At 38.5% G+C, this 25,522-nt stretch overlaps 1 protein-coding gene across 1 annotated transcript; it reads left to right on the top strand.

Annotated features, from left to right (window-relative positions):
• Positions 1-1,924: 1,924 nt before the first annotated feature.
• Positions 1,925-22,444, top strand: syt9a (synaptotagmin IXa). The gene is made up of 7 exons (XM_088413903.1): positions 1,925-2,392; positions 9,666-10,164; positions 10,429-10,984; positions 15,130-15,250; positions 15,352-15,523; positions 15,672-15,801; positions 20,971-22,444. The coding sequence occupies exons 1-7, from the start codon at positions 2,245-2,247 to the stop codon at positions 21,037-21,039; spliced, it is 1,695 nt and encodes a 564-aa protein (XP_088270029.1). The 5' UTR covers positions 1,925-2,244; the 3' UTR covers positions 21,040-22,444.
• Positions 22,445-25,522: the final 3,078 nt, after the last annotated feature.

The following is a 25,522-nucleotide window of genomic DNA, read 5'->3' as shown; positions in this document are numbered from 1 at the left end:
AAAGATTCTTTGTGACTAAAACTGTGAATATTTAATTTTGAAGTCTGGAAAGAAAAGTGAAGCTGAATATATTTTATGGTATCATTATTTGTTATTAAGGATGGGAATCTTTGCCTGTTTCATGATTCAGATTTCGATTCGATTTAAAAGCAATTTTTAAGTCTGAAAGATTTTCGATTCAAAACTGTTTAACTGACATCGATTTGTGCTTCAACCTGTAGATGTGCAAAGAAACATCAGGATTGACTTAAAAATACATATTAAGGTTTAAATTGTCAGGAAAGTGCCTTTTTTGACAAAAAAGCTTGTGGACCACAACTACCACTCAATTCTTTATTTTGATTTATTGGCATGCCATCTAACTAGAAGGGAAGACGGGAGGCTCGTCTACAAAACATAAGTGACTAGATGGACTCTTTATTATCATTAATGGCGGTCTATTGATGTTGGTAGAGACGTGATGTGATTGGCAACAAAAATGGATTCACAAGGAGGAGGAAAATAGCAGGTACCAAGCACCACTGAAAACAGTAAATTCAAAATAAAAGCATCCTATGGCTATTGTGTTTAACGACATGTTTATTTTAAAATCAGCCTTTACAACACGCTGGACTTGTGTCATGTTACATGGAAGTTGACCAGAAAGCATATATATATATATATATTTATATATATATATATATATATATATATATATATATATATATATATATATATATATATATATATATATATATATATATATATTTATATATATATAAAGCTGATTTGGGTGCGTTTCATATTGATTCTTACTCATAACAAAGAAGAATCCTTTTTGTGAATTGATTTTATGACACACCTCTAGTTGTTCTGTACGAAACTTTGTGGGTCATAAATGACTCGTGATCAAGTTTTAATCATATCTGGCCAAAAGTGACATATTTTTAGTGTACATTACATGATAGAAACATAACATTTTATCAACAAGAATACAGTAGCTCCCCTTTTTGTCTCAAAAATGATTTTATCCTCCTGATCCTACCTATTAATGCTCAATGTGGCAAGCCAAATGTGTAAATATCAGAAGTTAAACTCAAGGACCGGGGGCCAGACCCAGCGCACCACACCATTTCATGTGGCCCGCAAAATGCTTATTATGACTTCAACTTTCTGGCTAAAATACCAAACTTCAACTTTTACACATTTTTTTTGCTACCAATACCCGGCTCTGATTTTAAAATGTGTAACATCTATTTGACCTCACAGTCACAATGGCCCTCCAACAGAATCTTTAAGTACAATGTGGCCCATGATAAGAAATGATAAAAAATGTAAATCATAGATCTTAATCTCCGGTCCTCGAGGGCCGCAATCCTGCATGTTTTCTATATTTCTGTCATAAACACGCAAGATTCAAATTATTAGCTCATCAGCAAGCTCTGCAGGAACTTGCAAATTATCCTAATCATTTGAATCAGATGTGTTTAAGAGAGCAGCATCGAAAACATGAAAGTTTGCGGCCCTCGAGGTCTGGAATTTGAGACCTGTGGTGTAAATGATGAGCCCTCTTGTCTTCGGTCAGCATGAAGCAGCATCAGAAGCAACTGAAGGTTCTGCGTCTTGCTCAAGAACACTTTGCCATGGTCACATTAGTGGGGGATGGGAAGCGCACGCGCCTTAAAGAATTTCACCACAACTGCACTCTTAATATCTGACGTAGGAATCCCATCCGTGTATACCTCTTCCTTGGGTTGCACAAGTGAGCCCATTTAGGTGACATGCACTGACCGTGTACATCAAGAAGTCTCGAATTGAACGTTATGTCACATGGTGGGCGCACACTGACATACTGCTCTACTTTCCCGAACATATTACCGCACCACAGCGTATCGTGGCGCACCGTAGTCGGCGGAAGCGCGCGCCCCTTTCAGCACTGTGGACAGAGCGCCACGCCGCAGTGTCAGTGCGTGGTGGATTCAACCGGTGGCTTTCCAGTGTGCGGCGGAGAGCGGCGGCAACGAATGAGAGTGAACGTCTCACGCGAGATGCGTTTATTGCACGCGGGACACGCAGATTGCTTCTTGGCTCACTTTTGGTTCTAGAGCGGCGGTTTCATTTGTGATCGTCAATCGCGTGGGTAGGCGTGCCACCGGATGAGTGCTCGACTGGGCTGCGCGGAAAAGCCGAGTGCGAGGCGAGTGGTCCGCTGTGGCGGTGGTGGTGCCTGAGAGAGCCTCCATGATTTAAGGATGCTGTTGGGAAATGCCTGGAGACAGAGATGATGAGATTTGTCGAAAGGCACTTGAACTACTCTCAGATCTTTGTTCCAAAGGGGAAGTGCAGAGCGAAAACTGCCTGGATTTCATTTACTATTTCCGAGATTTGGCCAGGCCACGCTACACGGACTCAGGTGAGAATCAGCTCCATTTCAACGCCATCAAATTAAATGAAATCAAAGGTGATTTTTAAAAGACGCACATTTTCCTCCATACTATTTCTCCACACGTTAGCTATTAAACGTAATGCAGTGAGGTTATTTCTGTATTGCTTTCGATTTTCATTGTACTATAATGGAATAATCATCATCATATTAGTTCAACAACTGCACACAGAAGGCGAACACATTTAAACATTTTCCTGCTGTTGCTCCCTCTAAAACTACACTTAGATTTTCTATCAAAGTTGGATTCAGATTTCTGTGAGCGTTTGTGTAATCAAATTGGGTTCATCACCGGACTTCGGTGAACTTGCTAAAACGTGTTGCAGAGGGGAGAAAAAAGGTGTGATTTTTCTCAACATCGGCTCACACATTCAGTCACGTGCGAAAATGAATGACACGTTCAAAGCACCCAACCTTGTGCGTGCGCGCGCGTGTGTAATGGTGACTGAGTGAAGGCAGAGTATGCAATGTACAGTAAGTGCACAATTTCAACAAGTATGTCATAGGCATAGCTCTGTGAACTCCTTGTGATTTTTTTTTTCTTGGGCATCTTTGGGCTCACACTCGGAAGTTATGATGTGGAACTGGAACACACTTCTTAAAAAAACAGATTAAACAGATGAAACAATGAGTGAGAAAAATGGTGCAATATTGGCAAATACACTTTCAGATAAAAGAGAGCAGCTTAGTTTGAATCCTTAAGGGGTCACTTGAATGCAGCTCTATTATGGCTTCACCATTTGTATCCAATCCGTACCACTTAATCAAATAGATAACGTCTTGGTTTACTGGAAATTCAGTAATTTTTTTTTTCTTTTTTGTGACCTGACTTTCGAAGACATATGTCAAAGTAAAATGGCAGCCAGTGGCTTCATTTCAACTTCGGTCTACCGCAAGTAAGCACTGAACAGCATTGTTCGTCAAGTCAGGACACTATTGCTTAGCTCGTTAGCAAATAGGGTAATTAAAAGTAGGAAAGAGAGGAAAATTGAAAAAAATGGGTAAGTCTTCATTACTGCTCAAATTGGTAGCAATAATTAGATAGCTCCTGCCTGAAAGTGGAAGGGCAGCATGTAAGCCTAAATGATTTCAGCGAATAAGGTAATTTGTGATACAGACATTCAAGGAATCAACTCAGTACTGATATGAATATGAAACATTTCATGCAATGTGCATCAAATAACAATTGTGTTACTTGAAACTTTAGGAAAGTAACTCCTAGAAAGCATAGTGAGACAAGAAATAAAACCAAAGCCTGTCAAGACAGCCACTTTATTTTGTTATTGATTTAAAAAAAAATCATTGATAAATGCTTTTAATTCAATCTTTTAGGCACATGTCCATCAAAATGTAATCCTTGCAGCTTCAAATGTATTTTGGAGCTGTTATTTAATGTCAATCATTCAACTATTCATGGTCACGACAGAAGAAACAACCAATTTGCCACTGTTGAAAACAAAAGTGGCATCCTTTGATGCTTCCACCCACCAGTAGTTGGCAATTTTAGCTGTTAATTTGATTTAAAATACATTTTTGACTCATAGACGGTGAATTTTGTGTGTAGTTTTTTTTTTTTTTGTTTTGTTTTGTTTTACCTGAAAATGATGGGCTTGGCTTATATTGTTAAAAGAGTGACCGTTTTTTGCATGCACCTTTGCCTACACTGTGTACTGTACACATTAACTTTTTTGTGATTAACATGCTACAAATGTATTTGCTATGTTTGTTTATGTAGGTATGTATTAAAACCAAACCAAAAAAAAACACTACAAATCTATTTTTTTACAAAGTACAGTGGGCCCCTGGGTTACGAGATTAATTTGTTCCGCAGTTGGGCTCGTAAGGCGAATTCGGCGTATGGCGGACAATCCAAACCTATGTTAAATAGCGAATGCGTTTAGAACCCCAGGTAAAAACATCAAAATTGTAGATACATATTAAAAATTAGTACCAAAACAGTATAGTAAGTGCTACGTATATATAATGTACATGTATAAAATCAGAAAACATAATAAATAAAAAAAATATAGAAATGATTTATTTACCTTTGAGTGGCGCTTGCTATGCCCATATTCCCTAGCAAGGGTAGCCTTGGCTAGGCTGGCTTCGTATTTCTTGGTTATCTCCAGCTTCGTTTCCATATAAATCAAAGCGGGGAAAGTACCGTAAAGAGGGGACCAAAAAACTCAGTTTTCTACATTGCAACAGGAAAAAAAAATGTAAATCAGGGACGCTGTAACCTGGGGGTCCACTGTATTTGTCTTTGAAAGGTACTCGAAAAATAGTTAATTCATTGGTTTCATTCATATTCTTTGCATTATCCTGGGGTCCCACTTCGTAAACCATAAAATGTTATTATTTTGTCTACAATCAGTTTTATGATTACATTGTTCATGTATAATTCATATTTTTATAAACACATAATGCCGCTTGCTGTCAACTTAAAATAACATTGCATGTCCTGAATGCTTGGGTAACGACAAAAACCAGCTCAAATTTTGAATATCTTGTGACCAACAGGTCAGTCATGATTGGTCATTATTACTCGAGTCTTGGGCAGAGGTGGTGTCACCTCTGGAATGGAGAATGATAATTGATTAACTGATCATTAATAGGGAATTTGGTAACACCTTCATTAAGTCATTTAAGTTTGACTCGAATCTTTAGCATATGCTTGATTTTGCCTTAAGGGCCTAATAATTAGGCACTAGCTGAGCCCTTAACAATCATACTGTCATTTTCCATCAAGAACAAGTGGTAAATTGGCCATCCCCCTGAGCTGTGTTTGAAGATTATTCAAATTGATTTTTGAGATAACACCTCAATGTATCTTGACCACAGATGTTCTGCACAAAGTTTCAAGGCTTGAATGCCAAGAAAACCAAATTGGATGATGCTCAATGCATTGGTGTAGTGTTGATCATGTCATCTTAGGTGAGTGAAGAACTTGAATCTGGACTACAGTTATGTTCTTTTTTCGGGGTTTGTATAGAGGGAAACATGGACACATATTACATTGAGGGAATCTTCAGACAAATAAGATCTCAAGAGAGACGTGTTCTCAGATTGCTTTTTCAGCACTAGGTTGCCTCCTACACTGCTGCATGTTTGAAGGCTCTAAAATTGCTTCACTCTCTGTTGTTAGACAGTCTCTGAATCCTTCCAGATGCCGATAGATTTTTCTCATGCTGCTCTCTGGCAGCCTGCCCACATGACGTTGTCTTCACACGGCAGGTCCTTCCATTTGCTTACATTCCTCTTCCAAACCTCACATGCTCCGGTTGGTATTCACAAGATCCCTGAGTACAGAGAGGACTTTTTGTCAGTTAGCCTGTGAAGTCTTCTGACGGTGCCCACACAAGTCTTGTTCTCACTACTCACTGTGATTTCATAAGCTCAAATGAACTTATCCCGTGCTATCATGGTGAAGCCCAATGTTAAGCTATTTAATAGTCATGCTAATGATTTAACCCACTGGTAATATTGTCTAATTTGGAACCATTGGAAAAACGTGTATTTTATTGTCCTACTTAACTAATAAAACAAATTCATTAACATTAAACAAAGCATGGGCAGCACGGTGTAAGAGTGGTCAGCACATCCGACTCACAGTTCAGAGGTATCAGATTTCATCCTGGCTCTGGCCTTCGGTTGCATGTCCTCCCCATGTCCGTATGGACTCTCTACGGGCGCTCCGGCTTCCTCACACATTCCAGACAAATGCACGCTAAGTATATTAGACACTCTAAATCAAGGGTTTCAAAGTCATACTGTAAAGTTGACTTTTGCTGATATGCTTGCATATAACCTAATGGATAATGATGAATAATGAAATGGAGCCACATTGCATTGTGGGAAATCTAGTATTGGTATGTGTGAAACACTTACAGCTGCAAGTAGGCCCGCAGGCTGGTTGTGATCAATTAAATCGGTTCTGAATCAATATCATCCCAGGGGCCATTACTATGACTTTGACATTCATTCATTCATTTTCTACAGCCTCTTATCCTCACAAAGGTCGCAGGCCTGCTGTTGTGTATCCCAGCTGGCTTCGGGCAGTAGGCGAAGGACACCCTGAACTGGTTGCCAGCCAATCACAGGGCACACAGAGACAAACAACCATTCACACACCCCATCACACCAAAGGACAATTCAGTATGTCCGATACACCTGCCATGCGTGGTTTTTTTTCGAGTATGGGAGGAAGCCGGAGGGCCTGGAGAAAACCCACGTATGCTTAGGGAGAACATGCAAACTCCACACAGGAAGGCCGGAGCAAGGTGGATTTGAAGTCGAGTACCTTCATCTTTGACACTGACGTGCTATTCACTTTGCCACTGAGCCGTGTGACTTTGACATATTGGCTCTAAATTGTCTGTAGAATCAATTGGATGCGTGAATGCTCCCTCTGTGCCCTACAATTGGTTGGTAACCAGTCCGGAGTGTCGTCCGCCTATTGCTCGAGGGCAGCTGTGTTAGGCACCAGCAAGCGAGCATAAGATGGGCAACAATGGAAAATAAGATGGTTTGACAGATGTAGCATGTACATTTCCACTAAGATTTAAAATGTGGTAGTGGTCTAAGTTAGGTTGGATTGTTCCTTATAGTCATTTACATTCATGACAGAAAAAAGAGTGAAATTCCGCTCATTATGATGATAATGGTTTCCGTATCAGCACGGCTGGTCAAAAGGATCTTGCTAATTTGACACTTTGAGAGCAAAGAATGTAGCAAAAGTTGACGAGAGCATCATTATCCTACCAGTGAATGTGGATTGTATCTCATTGTTCACAAAGATGAGGTGAACAGGAGTCATTATGATTAATTGTCCTTTAAGTGGCTTCTTGAAAATTCATACAAATCTGTTCCAAAACTATATCTCCATAAAATCCACCGGCAGAGTCAAGGCACGACCGGAGTTCAAGTCTGCCTCACTGCCCTCCCACAGAACGAGGCGAAACCAGACAATAATAGGTATTGTCAGAGTAATACAGCAGACTGACTTTATTACAGCACTTTACAGGAGCATATGTGTGAACATGATCTTAACAACAAGGGAGACGGAAGAGTCAGTTGGCAATTCATCACAATAGCTAACAATTGCCACTCCGTTTTTTTCCCCCAATTATTAGAAATAAAAACCATCTCCACATATACCCACGCTGGTTTTTCCTGCCGCTCTCAACAGTTGTTGCTGAGCAACAGTTGAGCCCTGCACATGCAGATTAAAACTGAAATAAAACAATATTAAGAGTCTTATTTATTGAAATAAATAAATAAATAAATAAATACATGTCAATGAAAATGCTTGGAAGTGCCTTAGAGCGAGGATACAGTCTTTGAACAGCCGCAAAAAGAGTATTAATCAAGAAATGGCCACACAGCAAAAGGCTGTCCACATATTACTGTATATATGATACATTTTGTTAAGTTACGTCCATTGGTATTTTATGATTGTGCCATTAGGCACCACCGTAATGGATTTGAAATACATCTCAAAATGCAAAGAATATCAATTCACATTATCACATGTAGTCGAGGTGTTAAAGATGGGATTTATCACATTTACTGTATAAGAATACATAAGAAATGTGCGAGTGACAAGACTCAGGATGACTATATTTTGCCCGCCAGTGAACATAAAATGTGGTGTTAAAACATAACAGCCATCATGCTATGGTGAGTATAATATATGTTGTACTAAAAAGTTTTCTGAAAAAAAAACAACAAAAAGTAGCCACATGAATAAACTTTCATGTTTCAAAATTATGATCACACGTGTGGCAACTTGTAATTCATACTATGATATTCAGCAGTTCCTTTTCATGTAATGCATTTATGACACACATTTAAGAGAAAAAATGATTCAGAAAACATTTGATGATTATTAGTACACCCTTCATCTCGCTGCATGGTGACAAACACACATCGTCTTGTAAACAAATTCACCATTACCCAATGTCATGCTATCTAAAATTAACATAGATGAAACTGTTGGAAAGCTGCAACTGGGAACTGTCTGGTTGACTTTAGGTAGATGTTAGTGCGGCTCAACATCAAACATACTGTGTTGTTTTTATATAAACTTTTGCCTTTTTTTCTCCTTAGCATTGCTGTGAAGATAACAAGTCATTTGGCAAACTATTAGGAGTTTAAGGACATAATTGAGAGACTGGTTAATCCTCATTAATCTTATTGAGGACTCATTACAATTATAAACGGTTCTGCCCGTGGAAGAGCAGGGTCAGTTTTATTTTGAAAAAAAATTGGGGGACCAAACCATTGGTGGGGTTGATTCCACAACAAAAACTACAACGCTCACTGTGACTGTCTGATTTTTTTTTAATCACTTTTGTAATGCAGAATATATCCATTGAAAGATTTAATTAGCAATTTAGCTAACATACTCTTGCAGTCACTATAGCCTGGACTTTCTCGAATAGTGGGGGAGGGGGTGCGCAATGTGATTGGAGGGGGTATAGGGTGGGTGGGGGTCCTTCATTCGAAGCTTTTTTGTGCCACGAATGACATTTCTGTGCATTTTTGAAAACTGTCCTTACCTGTCCACCTTCGTGCTATTAGCTTCGGTTATAAAACAAAGATCATTGTCAATATGGCAATGCGTTTGAATTAGAAGAAATGAATAAATTGCTAACGTTTTGTTTGTCATGTTTTTTTTTTTTTTTTTTGCACTACCAATTAAGTAGCATGTTGTGTGAGCTGTTTCAAACGCTCTTCGTTAGACGGGAAGGAAACACGCACTTGCACTTCTTTGGGAAAGGAACAGCCAACAAGCGTCCGGGAAACCTCCCTTCAATCCAGTGTTTACATTAGCAATAACTTGCGCTACATTCACATGCTCGTTTCATATTTGTCAAAAAAAACATGGCTGAAAATTAGCTGAATTTGGAGCGGTAAATCATGCACGACATTTAAGTGTCCTGCAAGCCATGACACATCTTGGATCAAAATAGGTAGGTACGCAAATGCGGACACTTGTGTACTACACTTACGGATATTGCCACAATGCTCAACCATAATTGCTCAATTGGCCAATGAAAAAAGTAACATACACTCACAAATAAGAAGGGGAGTCACCACCACTGAAGATACCAGTCAAAAAGAACGCAACTGGATCAACAGCCCCCTGCCCGTAATGCAGAGTAACCATTGTACAGGAAAGTTCCATCAAAACAAAAATAGTTGTCTTTTGTTCGAACTATTGTCACTTTGTATTCTCCAGATGTGTCGGTGAGTCTGCTGTCATTGGTCGTGACAGCCTGTGGCTTGGCTCTGTTTGGCGTCTCCCTCTTTGTATCTTGGAAGCTCTGCTGGATACCATGGAGGGAGCGGGGTCTCTCCCCCACGACCAAGGAGCCCCACGGGGGGCACCTCAACCCAGCTATGAGCCCTTTGCCCTCACAGCCAGTACCCAGGCAGCCAATTTACACTGCCGTGGACCCCCCGACCCACACCCGCCGTGAATCGTCCCACTGCTCCATCGCTAAGGAGCCAACTCCTATGGCATCGGTCGTATCCGTGGAGGCTCCGGTAACTCCTTTATCACCCCCTCCTGTTGCCCTGACCGCTCCGGAGGCAGCCATGAAGATCAGTCACACATCCCCAGACATTCCCTTGGACGCCCAGGAAAACAGTCGGGAAAACGGGGTTCATACCAATCCTCGGATTCAGAGACAGACGACGGAACCCTCACCCTCCGGGCATTCCATGTCAGAAATTGGGTCAGTGACTATCAGATATACTTTTTTCATTTTTTAACTCTTACTAATACTTGTGCCACTGGTTCTTTGTAAGTAATATTTTATTAAATAGATCATAGTATACGGCAAACATCTAAATGAATAAAGGAATAAAGTATGACAAGTGTATGGTTGGCAGGAGTGTACAGTCGGTCGAGGATCTAAAATAGGAATCTTTAGTAACAGCAGACGAGGCCTACATTTTTTACGCTTATTATGTTCTCTTTTGATGCTCTTTATCCACAGACAAGGCTCAATACGCCGGCATATGAACCTGTCAAATCCTGACTTCAACGTGGCCCAGTTCCAAAGACAGGACTCCCTCACGGGAATGGGACTGGGCCTCGGGCGCCTCAAACCAGAGCTCTACAAGCAACGGTCTCTGGAAGGTGACGAAGGAAGTCACAGAGGCGGAGGATGTGGGTGTCTCCACTTCATTCTCAAGTTCGACTGTGACCTGGAGCAGTTGATTGTTAAGATCCATAAGGCAGAGGACCTCCCAGCCAAGGATTTCTCTGGAACCTCTGATCCTTACGTTAAGATCTACCTGCTGCCTGATCGAATGACCAAGCATCAGACAAAGGTGCACCGCAAGACGCTCAACCCTGTGTTTGATGAGGTATTCTTGTTTCCTGTGGCCTACTCAGAGCTTCCCACACGCAAGCTGCACTTCAGCGTCTACGATTTCGACCGATTTTCCCGACATGACATTATTGGCCAAGTTGTTGTGGACAACTTCCTGGATCTGGCAGATTTCCCGCGGGAGACAAAACTCTGCCGGGAAATCAAATACGTTTCCACAGTGAGTAATTAAAACCTTTAAAAATGAGGCAGCTTTAGAGATTTCAACTCTCTGGCAAACTACAAATGCATCTTTTTGCAGACGAAACACTCACATCAAATATTGTTATGATAAAACTTTGATCTTAAAGCCATATTCCTATGTCCATGAGCTCAAGTGTTGAGTCCAAGGGTATGGTTAAACTAATCAGACATGAGGCAGCAATGAAAGCAGTGACACCATTGTAAATGTAACTCTAAATAAGCAGATTGTATAATCTATATTTTGTCCAATAAAACCGACAGAGAGAAAAGATAATCAAGCTACCCTTAAAAAACTAATTTTGCTTGATTAATTTGGATAATCAGTTTGTGATACGCAATCAATGAAACACAAATGCTTAAATTAAAAATGGACTAATTTTAGTTGCTCTCAGCTGTACTGAAATTAGAAAGGGGCCTTAAGATCGGCACAGAAGCAATTTAGCTTGCACTTTTATTTCCTGCCTTGGTTATGGTTCACAGTTGTATTTGACTCACTTGGAACTCTTTTTTCCCCTTTTTTAGGTTGAAGTGGAGATGTTTTCATTATCATGTCGTTTGTATCTGTTTGGCCTGAGAATTCTTCACCTTTTAGCCAGTATTTAATCAATTTTGGTGTGTTTTTATACATTCTATTTTTCAGTAGGAGCGACATTACCATATGTCCGTTACCGTCCGTTACCATATGAATTGGATTCTTCAAATATTTAAATTAAAGGGCCTAGGCTCATGGTGTTCTCCTCTTTCCCCAGTTAAATATATACATATAAATTACATTTGGCACATTGGCGATTTAATTTCTTATTAAATATGAATTTTATGGTACCAATATTCTGAACCAGGAAGAAAAACGCCTTATTTGCAGAAACCTGACTGCCACACCCCCTTCGTGACGTTGTTCAATAATGGCCATCCACAAAACAACCATGCGTCCATCACCTTGACTGCTCATCCTCACAAGGCTTGTGGCTGATGGAGACTATTCCAACAGCGTGAAGAACGGGAACACAAACAGGCGTTTTACTGACATTAAAATGCAAAACAGCGTCAATACATTCATAGGCAGTGATAATGTATAGGGGAGTTGATTCTTCTCCTCGGTGTGAGAGTGCGGAATAAGCAAGGAATGCTTAGAAACACATCAGTGACAATTTGGGGGTGTTTAAGGTGAGAAATCAACATTAGAACATGGTGAAAAGCTCAAACAAGTTGAATTTTCATGATATGGCCCCTTTAAACAGCCGAAGAATAAAAGGTACCCACACAAAGAGCAGAGGAAACAATGAGCCTCTGTAAAGAAGCCATTAGCAGCTGCTTAAACACACCTTACGTGCTTTGTCTCACCGGATGAAAAAGTAATGAAATAAAAGTTGCCCTGCGTAATTGCAAGATCTCATTTATTAAAATTACAACCTTTGGAAAAAGCAATCACACTACAGTGCAATGGTTGAGTATAACATCTAAAAAAAAAAAACAATATCAGTAAGTAGTTGGCGCAATGATCAGAGTAGATTTAATTTTGTGCCGTTCCAGAGGTAACTATGATATTTTTGCTCACATTTAGATGCATTAACTAATTTAATTTGGTCATTTTAGTTTTTGGTCACTTTTTTGACAATGATGAACCATTCAAAACTGAGTGTGAAGAAGGCATTGCTATTTAATCATTTGCTAACATACTGTATCAGGCTGTTAATGTTGATATCAAGGTTGCAAGTGAAGCAGTTAATTTCATGGTCTCACATTCATCTGAATGCCATCGCCCCTATTATTATAGCTGGCCTCCAAAAATACTGTTTCTTTATGGGGGCCTCTAAACATAAGGTAATGTACACACTGTCAACTTTATTCTGGCTGCACATGGAAGATCAAAACATCTATTGTTTGCACACAGTAAGGGAACATCAGAAAGACTGAATAATTATAGAGCAAGTACAGATGGATGTCTGTGTCAGCTACATTTGTCATCTTCAATTCTCTAATGTTACTTTGTGATGGCTGCTGAATTTTATCCGTGGTGAAATCTCATATCATATCTCGATTCGTATTAATCTATTACCAAATGTTAATCGCAATGTCAACAACATAATATTTGATTGGGGAAAAAAAAGTTGATTGATATGTTGTTCCGTCATCAAAGAGGGGGTATTGATTTTGACAACATTGAGTTGTGTGCAAAGTCTGAATTGATGGTTGCTAACATTTCCCCATATTGATTGTTAATCAGCGCAGCAATAGAATATCATGCGTCAGTGGCATATGATTGGTATGGCTGATCTGTTTTCTTTACCCTTCATGGGAGCCTACATGCACAGCGCAGATCATTGCGCACAGCGCACAGTTTGTCTTTCCGCAAATGCCAACAGTCTTCATGAGTACAGTACATCTCATCAAGGAAATGTGTGGCATTCGCGGCCAATTATAATGAATTCTGTTGAATGAGAGAAACATTTGAGGGTAATTGCTGCAGCAATATTTACTGTAATGCTGACCATATTGTGTGTTTCAGTGCCAGATATAGCAATCTGTTACTGCAGCATGATTGGAGAATACTTACACTAAAGCACGATTTTATTTAGAAGATAAAGGCATTTGTTGTCAGTGTCTCTATTATGTGTAATGTCTAGGACTGTTAAAGTTTAACTTTGAAGATTAATTTGCATTTTATAAATGCATTAAAAAATCTCACTTAATGCATCTTTATTTGCTTACTGTGGCAGCTTAATTTTTCTCAAAATACCTCAACAAGTTCTAACAAATACTGTTGGAGTATGGTGCTGATGGGCAGAAAACCTAGAAGTGAGAAATTTTGAGAATTGTTTCTGTGAGAAGAATATAATGAAAAAAATGCTATTTACAATGAGTCAGATTTTATAGTTTTGTTCATCAGTTTCAATTTACAGCAAAATCATTGTATCAAATGATCAAAAAAGGTTTTAAAACAAAAAAATGTTTTTCATTTTATGTATTTACAGTAATACAGTATTTTATTCAATATCTGTTATAAGCTATGTCGAAATCAGTTGCTGAAAAAATACATCAATTGTGGAAAATTACATTTAATTATGACATTTCACGTGCTTGTCTTGGTAAAATACTAGTTTGAAATGAGTACAAATGAGTATTTCTTGGGGGGAAAATAGACAAAAAAACAGACAACGAATTGCTTTATTTTGCAGAGACCTTGACTTATTTAAAAAAATCTCATTAAAGTTTTGAGCAGAATTTACAGATTTAACTGCAATTCTCGTGACGGTGTTCGCTATTACTTCATGCCAACCATTTAAAAAGTAACAATCAGTTTGCCAGGTTATGCATACCTTTGTACCTAACGGTATCATTTCCTCTCTTTCCAGCATCTCGCTTACTGTTAAATGTAGCTCTCAAAAACTTAAACACAAGTCTCCTAATCTGTGAAGAAAGATTGCAATGAAAGCTACAAATATGTTGTGCACACAATGATGATTAAAAGCTGATTTATTCAATAAAGTCTTATATTAAATGACGTTAACAACTCCTGCAGCAGACATTGCCGCTTGCAAACTGCACGCCTGCCTTCCCTTCCCACTTTTTAATGCATTTTAATGAAGAAGATACACAATTTTTTTTTGCCTCCTCCATTAAAGTAGGTAGAGTGTCTATGTGATTAACTACAGTCATGTTTTGGCTAAGACTCAAACACCTGGCCATGCTTTACCGAGCTGGCATACTTAATTGCCAAGTGTGTGTGTGTATGTGTGTCAGTCAGTATATCTCCTTGAAACGCCGTTTGCACAGGTGAAATCCTACCTTAAAACTGTTCTGCCATACGATATAGTACAACAGTAATTATGTGAAGCAGCTCTAACCAAACCAGACAAGAGTTTCCCACCATTCATATTTGAGTGCTGCTTCTCACCTCTCCCCTTAGTTATTTTAAGAGCAAGTGATAAGTATGCTTCTGTCTCTCTCCATCCTAACATACTGTAAGTCTCCATTTGTGGAGAAAAGCACATGCCCTAATTAAACCACATTCTTAACCATTGCACTTCACAGTGTCTTAAAACAGTATTGAAAAAGTCACGACCATCTGCCTGAATGGAATATTAATCCCACGAGTGATTAAATGTGATTTGTTTCTGTTAGGATAATGTGGACCTGGGTGATCTCATGTTTTCTCTGTGTTACTTACCAACTGCTGGAAGGCTGACCATCACAATGATAAAGGCTCGCAATTTGAAGGCCATGGACATTACTGGTGCATCTGGTAATTACAAGTCTAATTCTGTGTAAATGACTCCTGAGTCTTGACTGGTGTCCAGAATCTGTATAATTATATCTTTTTTTTTTTCCCTCTCAACTATGCAGATCCATACGTGAAAGTTTCACTCATGTGTGAGGGCCGAAGGCTGAAAAAGCGAAAGACCTCCACAAAAAGGAACACTTTGAATCCGGTCTATAACGAGGCCATTGTTTTCGATGTTCCCCCGGAGAACATAGAGCAGATCAGCCTGTTGATTGCGGTGATGGATTACGACCGGTGAGAAATTTTCACTCTGGTTTCAAATATCCCAAACCTTTCTTGACCTTCCTTTTCATGATTCACTTTCAACATTGTATACTGCAATGCAGTTGTTGACAAAGCCATATGTCTTTTCCTGTCTTGTCTTTCCCTCCTGTGTGCACAGAGTCGGTCATAATGAGGTCATCGGTGTGTGCCGGGTTGGCAACGATGCAGACCACCTCGGTCGGGACCACTGGAGTGAAATGCTCACGTACCCCAGAAAACCTGTCGCCCACTGGCATCCTCTTGTGGAGGTGATGACTTTAATATATCTGTTACGTGTGTCTGCGCAAATAGGAGGACTGCCATTATCCAAATTCTACCATTTAGAGGATCTTTAAAAATGCTATGATGGAACCTCAAAATTCATATGATTTAAAAATTGTACAATTTGACTAAAACCTGGGAGGTCAACTCGTCATAATGGAGGACATAAGTCGCACCGATGGCCTACCTCTCCATAGGGCTTAACTAGTCAAGGCAAAATATTTTACACAGTCTCAGAATGTATGGCCTGAGCTGCAGGCCTCGTTTGTCACCCAGGAGGACAATGGCTCATAAAACTCACGCTAAAATCACCCAAGAATGGCTCACAACAAAACACTGGAGTATACTGGAGTAACTTTCAAGTGTGACCTACAATAAAGTCTATTGAACATCTTTAGAAGAAGGTGAAATGTGCTGTCTGGAGAAGGCCCTCTTAAAAATGTTGTTACCTTTGGAGAGGGACAAAAAACATATGCACGTGTATCACTGTCTTACCATATTGAATTATTGCTTAAAAGGGTTTTTCAAAAATATGTCAAGGGTACCAAGTATATTGTCCTAAAGTGTCCTAAAGTGTGACTGGGTGGACAAATGGTTGTTTGTTCTGGTGTGCCCTGCAATTGGTGGGCAACCAGTTGAGGGTTTCCCCCGCCTACTGCCCAATGGCAGCTGAAACAGGCAACAGCAAGCCTGCAAATATTGTGAGGATGTGACCATAGGATAGACGTATATTTGTATACTTTAATTGACCTACAAACTGTCCAATGTCCATCAGTTCGTTTTCAACACTTTGTAAGTATCTAACATTATCTTTGACAGTTTCATGACAAACTCACAATGGTCCTTGATGAGGACTTTTTTTATTCCTTCATTTGATGGGCACCGCCAATTATGCAAAGTGTGTTATAATGGTCAATTTCTAACGACACTGTCAACGAGTTTCTCATCTAACAAATATGTATTGCATATGCTCGTTATCATTGCAGTGACATAGAACTGTGAGAGCTCTTCATCTCACACTGTAACAAGACAAAAATGACATCATTTTGATAGCAATCGTTTCTATTTATGCCATTATACAACAGGAAGTTGCAGACTAGATGAACAGCATGGGATGCCGAGTCTTTTAATCTTTGTAAATGTTAATTTTTGGTCCTTTTTCCATGGTGTTGGTGCACCTAATGAAGTAGCCAGTGGGTTCGTATTGGCAATGTGCAGAAAATGTCCAAGTAAAACAAATTGGAGCCTGGACTGTGGAGTCGGACCTCGGGGAATGCAGGTTCAAGTGTTTTCGCCCTTGGGAGACAGCTTGAAGTGGAGCGAGAGAACACGCTCTCTCTGCCAGGCTTGGCTTTAATTCCAGAGCCTATGCCTTTGAATTAATTATCTGAAAAATCTAGGAAGTCTTTTGTCAGAAGAAAAAGAGGGCATTAAGAGAATTCATCACCTCATTAACTTCTTTAATGAGAAGGGCTACACTGCTGGTCAGATTCTATTGTCACTGTGAATGGGGGCAAGTGGACCCAAAGTACACAAAAAAAGCAGTCATGCACTTTATTTCTTAACTGGAACTTTCAACTCTACAAATTGCTCAGAGATACTGTGGCTGATCTGAAAATGTCAAGAAAAAAAGTATGAACCAAGCACTATATTAATGGTCGGTATGTCGTATCATATTTTTGTGATGAAGCCACAATGCACAGACAACCCCTTCAGGGCTGTGAGTGCAATATAGATGACACCAAAAAAATGTGAATGAATGGATGCTTTTGCTTCATTTGGAAAACAGAGGCCAAAAATTTTGGACGGCTGACAAACGTACGCTACTCATTGTCAAACTTGGATTTTGCACAACACTGCTCTCAAGATATGTCCGGGGAGATTTTGGCAAAACGTGTCATCCAAAATAATGCCCGATATGAATCTTACAGTTTTCTTTTCATTGAGCGGACTGCAAGAAAATTAACAATATAGCACATAAATGTAAACATAAACAGAAGAGTCAGAGGAGCAGAGCGGGTTTTACAAAATGCACTCAGCTTGTGTTGTGTTTTTTTAAAAATGACAAGCGACGTCAGACCCTCATTACATACATTTGGTTCAGCCTGGTATGTTCTATAGAGATCAGTAGCAACTGCAACTCTGTCAGGATGTCAGCATTAAATTACGTATTTTTTTGCTAGATGCTGCGTTAAATGCTGTCCACATACGTGAAATAGGAAATGTCAATGTAATAAAGTTGTTTTTCATTGGCCTAAATTCACAAATGAACGTGATTTTCTAAAAGAGCTGACTCCCAATGGTTTTCGTCTACGTTATTTTTTGGTTTGGTAAAGGTTTATTTTGAAGCATTAGGTGGCCTTCTCACCATGTTTGGCTACATTTTTTACTGTCATGCAGCGCCCCCAAAATAAAATGGATCTCGTGCTGTGCAGCGATGAGTCATATTTTAATCCCTCATCATACAAGATCTTTTCTCATGCCTGATAACATCCCTCTATATGCTTGTTCCATCCATCTTTTTTCTTTTGCTACTTATTCTCCCTAAGATTGCACCATGATTGGCTGCTAGCAAATCGTATTATGCATGTTTCCTGACTATGTTTTTTAATATACCTGTTCAACTTTAATTTTAAAGAAACATTTATCATTATTATCATCTTTTTTTTTCTTCAGTCACCAATTCCAAGGTTGCGAGTAGTTATACCAAGCTCATTTTAAAGAGACACATACTGTTATTTGACTGAGTCCTCGAGAGACAGTAACTACAGTATGTGGTTATTTCATAAAACCACATTATAAAATGAACAGTAAAATGGTAAGAAAAAGTTTCATTAAGTGAAGAGGACTCACTGATTCAGTGGACCGACTCACACATGATTAAGATGGACTCATACATGATTAATTTGAATGCTTGTCTTATATTGTGACTCATTCAATATAAAAGTGGAATGAAATGGCTCACTTGAAAGAAGCACCCAAACCAACCAACAAAAAATGTGTCGAGTAAGCAAACATGGTGAGACAAAAGGACCAAAATGGGAGGGAGACAAGCATAAAGCCAATTGAGTTAATGAAGTGAGCTCTGTAAAACTAGTTGAGACCATGCTCTCTCAACATTAATAGCTTCTCATGATTTGGCTTTATCAAAAGGCTTCCTGCTTTCGTCCTCCTTGCTTGTACCAGTTACGTCATTTTAACTTGTTATCAGCATTCTTATTTTAAACAGCACAGTGGGAAACTAATGAGAAGGAAAGGGGAAGACAAAGCCTTGTCATGATATGGCCTAAGGCGAGAAGAGATGGATTTTCCTCCACTGGAAATACAGTCAACTTTATATCGTCAGGTCTCATGACTGTTATAGAAAAAAAAAAGAAGCAATTTTCTGTAATAGTCACAGTTTTTTTAATTAAGTATAAAGAGTGTGAAAAACGAAACTATATCAACTACATTTCAGAAGACTCCAAATTCAAATGTTTTGATGGTAGTTTTGCGGTAATACAGCAAACGACCACCAGGTTGCAGTAAGGTTATTTGATTTCAATGTTGTTGACCTCAACAATGGCAAGCATTGGTGCATTTTGTAATCTTGTTCATTAATGAAGACGTTCAAAAATATTTCTGTGATCTGTAATTGACATAGGTCTAATAGAGGAACAATATATTCCTCACTACTAACATTTGTAATTGTATACTGTATTTTCAAAATGTCATATTGAATACAGTATAAACCATCACAGTAGTTAGCATGGAACACATACGTAAGTGCATTGGTCGTCTTAAGGGCACAACACAACAAAAGATTTGACCAGTTCCGCCAACTTCAAAATAAACGCAGCAAATAAATCATAGATGACAATGCAGTTGCCAAGAAGGCTTTGCTTTCGATGTTAGCCTTCGTCGTTGTGAAAGCGGAATGGCTAGCGTGGGTCCTTGCAACTCTGTTATCGTGTTACATCACAGAGCTACCGATATCAACACATCGCCATTAAAAAAAAAAAAAAAATCATATTCAATCGCTGATTAAGGATGCTAAGAGCCTTTTAATCAATCACACTGTCATTTTTGATATGGCACAAGTCTCCAGCGTTAGCACTAGCTGCTAACGATATATGCAGTGCTCTTGGTGCATTTAAATGCATTCAAACTCTGATGGAAAAATAAAGTCCAACACTGTATGTTGTTGGTTAATAAGGTTAATAGCTGCAAGTTTAAATGATGTGGGCTTCCTATTAATCGATAAAAGCTGATTTATATGAAGAAGATGATTGAGGTGAAAATGACTTTGATATTTTACTTAATTATTAACGCTCAATCTAGTCACTTATGTTTACACATCCTAATCAAATAATTAGACCTGTATTACATTCGAGTGGTTGGCATTTGAATGAATTTAAAAAACAATTAAACAAACAAAAAAACATTGTATTTATATAAGCATTATCACTCATCAATCATTTACAGAGGGGGGGACATTACAGTCCGCTCATAAAGTCGATTAGCTACCATGAAGCAATGTGCGAAAAAAGTATTTATTTTCTTTTGTATTTTGGCCAGGTATTTATCATTTCCAACTTTCAGTTTTGGGCAAATATTTTTATTTCAATGTACCGCTACCTTAAATGTTTGTCACATATTTAGTGACACATTTTTTTCTGTGTCTTTTCAATAAAACCTTAAGTAAAAAACCTTAAGTAAAATACCTTTTAATTCTTCCTCTTGTTTCTTGTTTGTCAGTTGTTTGGCAACTACCTGCTTTTTGAGAGAAACATCTCACTTAAGTAAACGGAGGTACAACAGAAACCTATGATGACCAATGACAACAATGTAGCCCTAACGTTTGAGTATATGATTTTACATCTTCTCAAAAATAAACATCAAAAATAAATGTGTGAACTGTTTTGAATGAAATTTAGATTTAAAAAAAATGAGAGTACTGTAGTTTGACATTATTGAAGAATACAATGATGTAAATAATTCAATGAATGAGGCAGTAATGTGTGCTTGGCATTAAAAACAAAAAGATACCCTCTCCAGCGAACAACGAATGACACGTCCTAGGTTGGAAGTTTTAAAATGAAACGCTGACTTTGGGAAGTCAATGTTTGCCTGCGAATACCACAAGACTAATGTTTCATGCTGTGCTTTTTTTTCAGTACCAGGGGACCACAGGTAGTAGCCAGGGAGGATCCTGTAACTCTCTGAAGGCACCTCCTTCTCCATAACCCAGAATAACATTTTACATAACATCTTGGCAGGCCCACGGCTCAGCCCTGCGCTGCCGTGGATTACTGCACACGCACCGAGAAGAGAATAGTTTGGCCATCCAAGGTATTTGAGGATGGAGAGACACAACTGGATCAGTTGCATGTTGAATGATCACATTGATGGATTTTTTTTTTTTTTTTATAATATTACATTAGAAAAATGACACGCATATGGACACATTTGACGTCTTGTCTTCCTGGGTTTAAACAAGTCACTGTTTTTACATCGTCTAGTTGTTTGTCTTTATCTGAGGTGAATCTGTATTTGAACCAGTCAAACTGCCTTTCTCCTCTTTCTTTTGGTGGTGATTGGTGCATGAGGTCTTGCTTGTTGGGGTATCTCTCCTTGTTTGTCTGTTCGTTTCCCCAGACTTTGGGCCTATTATGTGTTATTCTGTTTGTTGATCTGTATAGTGGAAGTTGATTTTTTAAGAAAGTGTTCGTCAGTGAAGAAAAAAAAAGACTTGGTATTGTCAATAATTATGATCAAATCAAAAATAGCCATCGTCAATTCAATTATACCAGCATAAGTGTCCTCTTTTAAGATCAATCAATAGCTTTGCTTTGTCATTCCTTGACATGCTAAAACCTCATGTGTACTTGTTTTACATTCATAGCAGAGAATATTCTGTCAGATAAAAAGAATGAAAGGCCCACAGTGAAACAAAGATATATAATGATACAAGGGGAACAAACCATCGTTTGATGTTGTAATTTTGTGAGAAAAAAATACAAAACGAACAAAATCCTGGGCATAAATCTTCATTAAGACGATAATTGTCAAATGTAGTCTCGTTACAAACTAGTAACAGATAATTTAGCAGGAAACGGTTTGTGTGGCTTTCTCGGATGGCACAGCTGCATGTGGATGTAAAATTCCAATAAATTTATATAAAGCGTAAAACCTGGAATCATATCAAACAATACACACACATAAAGCAATACTCCAAGATGGATTTCAGCCCTGGCACTGTGGACGCAGTCAAATGTGTTATTCATAATTTGTCCAAAATGTTGTCCAACTGAAATGATGGGCTCATGAAAGACTTGTGTTATGGTTCTCTCTTGCATGCAAACATGAAATGGTTGAAGGTTATCCCGATGTTGGCCTGGAAAATAATAGCTGTTTGTTTTCCATTGTAATCAGTTCAAGGATGACTGCATATGATTGGACATCAAAGCATTCTACTTTTCTTCCAATTCCTAGTCATGTGACTGAACAAATGTTCTTTTATTAAGCTAAATTGTCTTCAGATTGCCACGTTTCTCTACTGTGCCTATGTGGATGTTACTTTTTAGGCTAGTGCTGTTCTGTTTTACCTGTTGAACGGAGAGCGGTTGCAATAAAACATTGTAATTGCAATCAGATGAATTCAAGTCATTTCTATTCGCAGATGAGAACTTTGAACTCCTACATTACAGTTTATTTAATGGGGAGTTGAAATGAGCAAGAATGCAGTGTTATTTGGACTTTTGTTTTACGACAGTAAAATGTCATACAAACAAATATTGACCTCACTTTTCATAGCATGTGAAACATTTTCTATGTATTTAATAAGGTTAAAAACTTTTACTGACAATATAAAAAAATGAAGACATTAACAAGACACTTTATTAGGTTCCTCTGCACAATTCCGCCTTCATGAAAATAGCCTTAGGCTGCATTCAGACGGCGGGCATATCTGAGTCCAATCAGATTCCTCCTCAAATCCAATTTTTCGGGTTGTTTGTCCTCATTGTTTTTATCAAGTGCCCAAATCCGATCGGGGCCTGTTCAAACTGGGCCAAATCTGAAGGGTTAGCAACATCGAAAAGGGCTCGTCCTCCAGTATGTGTAGTGTTTGACGTCATATAACCGTGATAACGGTCACAACATTTGATGTGCATTTGGAGCAGTTCAGACTGAGATGTATCCTCTCAGGAGCGGATAGATATGAAACTACCTCGTGAATGTGGTCTCAATTTATCCTGCAAAATATTTGATTTCATTTCCTTTGTGACTGTTCAGACTACAAAAAAAAACATCAGGTTTCAATCTGCATGTGCTAAAAAATGGATTTTGCCTGGCAGTCTGAACAAGGCCTCATTTGTGGCAGTGGTGTGGAACTATTATTAGATCAGTGGTTCTCAACCTTTTTTCAGCGAAGTACCCCCACGAAAATAAATAATTAAAGAAATTATCAATACATATTTGTAAACAAAAAATAATAAACTAAGTCAGACCTGTTCTCAGAAAATGTGTAAAAATCTGTAACAAAATATAAAAAAAAAAAAAAAACATCATAATTTGCCAGGGGCAAGGTGGCACGGGACAATTTGGGTCAAATCATTCTAGTATGGGGGAGAATCTGGGTTTTTAAAATAATCAAATTGAATAACCTGCTGAAAATAAATTTGTTTTATGAAATTATATTTTACTGAAACAATTAATTCAATTATTGTTTTAAATGATTTTTGCATGTTTGTCGATATTATTTAAAATTTCAAATACCTCCTGCAGTTCCTTCAAATACCCCCAGGGGTACCCGTACCCCATTTGAAAACCACTGTCAGTATGCCACAAGTCTGCCTATACAAAAATGCAAATTACACTTTAACAACATATTATTGAATCAATATTGTTACTAACTCAACAACCAATCCTTATTTTAAAGGTACGATATTTTTAGGGCAGGTATATTAAGACCTTATCTCATTAACTCATTCAGTACCATGGATGAGAATTATCGTCTTTGAAAATAGCAATAACAATAATAAATACAATTCTCGTCAAGTACATATTTTATGGAGGGCAGCTGACACCCTTGACTAATGCTTAGCTAATACAAGCCAATTGAGCACTAGAGTGACAACTGTTTCCAGACATATAATCGGTATTACCTACCTGCAGTTCAAAGTAAGAAATGGAAATCAATCTTTCACGTGTTACCACCCATATTTACATTGATAATGTACACAGTATTCTGTTGGCCTTGGAAGATGAGTGAAAATGCTAACTATAGTGACCCCCTAGAGGTTTCCTTTTCCAATAACACTTGGCACTGAAGGGGTTTAAAAAAAAAAAAAAAAGAAAAAGAGAGCAAATGTACCTAATTCTGTGACCAATGAATTCACATCTGTGTTCAATTGATAACTAAGTTATTTCATCTTTGGCTCTAATTGAGTTTAATTTTCAGAGCCAGATCTTCATGAAGGCAACTTTTGATAGTTGCTTTAGTGTGTCAGATTTCCACGTGATTAATGTACTCATGCATATGAATCAAAGTCAAGGGTCTCCTTATGGCATGGATGCATCTGGACTTTATGCCTCTGAACAAACCTGTTAATAACCATAAAGGGTGCTTCTGATTAGACACTAGCACACACAAAAAAAATGTATTTTTGCTTCTTTTTTTTTTTGTAACCCCCAAAAGGTGCGGACTCCTTGTGAACATCTCATTAGGGAGTGTTGCATATGACACCTGTCTGCTTTAACAAGTTAGCCAGCCAGGATAAAGCGAACATCTTTCTTGTTGTTATAATTATCCGTCTGACATTTATTCTGCCTAGTCAAACACACTAGCGGCAGTGAAGTCAGCATGACCTCACAAATGTCCCAACTTTTATTAGCAATATGCCTGCTTGTTGTTGCACGGAGCACTTCTTCCAGGAAGTTTCATTTCTGGTTCTGCGGTTGTCATCATATTTTTCATCTTTGCCATCGGTAATACCGAACTTTAGCGACACAGCAAGTCACGGAGAAGCCAATTCATTTCTGGATCTCGCCAACAACGGCAATCTGTTGTCGGGGAAATACACTCTCGGGACACGGGGGCTCTGAGAGTGGGCGATTGTTTAGTCGTTTAGTCAACACGCAGTTTATATCTCTTCACAGGCGTCATTTTATTTCATGTACGAGGGAAGATATTCTCCTCGAGGCGGTTGATAAGAAACATTTTTGTGTCAGTCACACCACACAGACGTTTATCATGACCTCATCCGGCTCAACCAAAGTTAAGAATTATTTCCTTCGCCAGTACACGCTTGTGGAGTTAATCCTTTGGATGTTCACTGATCTGAAGTGTCACAAGATTTAAAGGCTGCCTTACCCACGGAAACACAAGTTAGAAATTGTGTTTCGATTGAATATACAAATGTGCGCCATTAATCCTTTTATCTTATCATAACTTAGAATTATTTAGCAGTCAAACAGAAGAGGAAATAGAATTTAAGGAACATGTTTTTGAAATTATTCCCTTCACATGCAGAACTGTTTTTTCAATAATATATTCTCTACAATTATATGGCTATGCTGTTTTTGCATACACTAAAATATGAGCGCAACCACATGAGTCTGAACTTTTAATTGAAAATGACATCACAGTTGCTCAGGGTTTCTGGAACACCAATCCCTACTCAGCTTGTGAACATCACATGACCAAACCCAGAAAGGTTCTTGTCT

Source organism: Hippichthys cyanospilos, chromosome 4, assembly GCF_059441005.1.
Source record: "Hippichthys cyanospilos isolate Australia breed blue-spotted pipefish chromosome 4, RoL_Hcya_1.0, whole genome shotgun sequence".
NCBI classification, from domain to species: Eukaryota; Metazoa; Chordata; class Actinopteri; order Syngnathiformes; family Syngnathidae; genus Hippichthys; species Hippichthys cyanospilos.
Note: the sequence above shows the minus strand (reverse complement) of the source record. Positions and strands in the feature narration are given on the sequence as shown.

Bases quoted from the DNA above. Each gene is read 5' to 3' on its own strand.
- syt9a (XM_088413903.1), top strand. From the start codon at position 2,245: ATGCCTGGAGACAGAGATGATGAGATTTGTCGAAAGGCACTTGAACTA. The intron at 10,985-15,129 runs GTGAGTAATTAA...TGTTTCTGTTAG, and splicing joins AAATCAAATACGTTTCCACA to GATAATGTGGACCTGGGTGA. The intron at 15,524-15,671 runs GTGAGAAATTTT...CTGTGTGCACAG, and splicing joins GCGGTGATGGATTACGACCG to AGTCGGTCATAATGAGGTCA.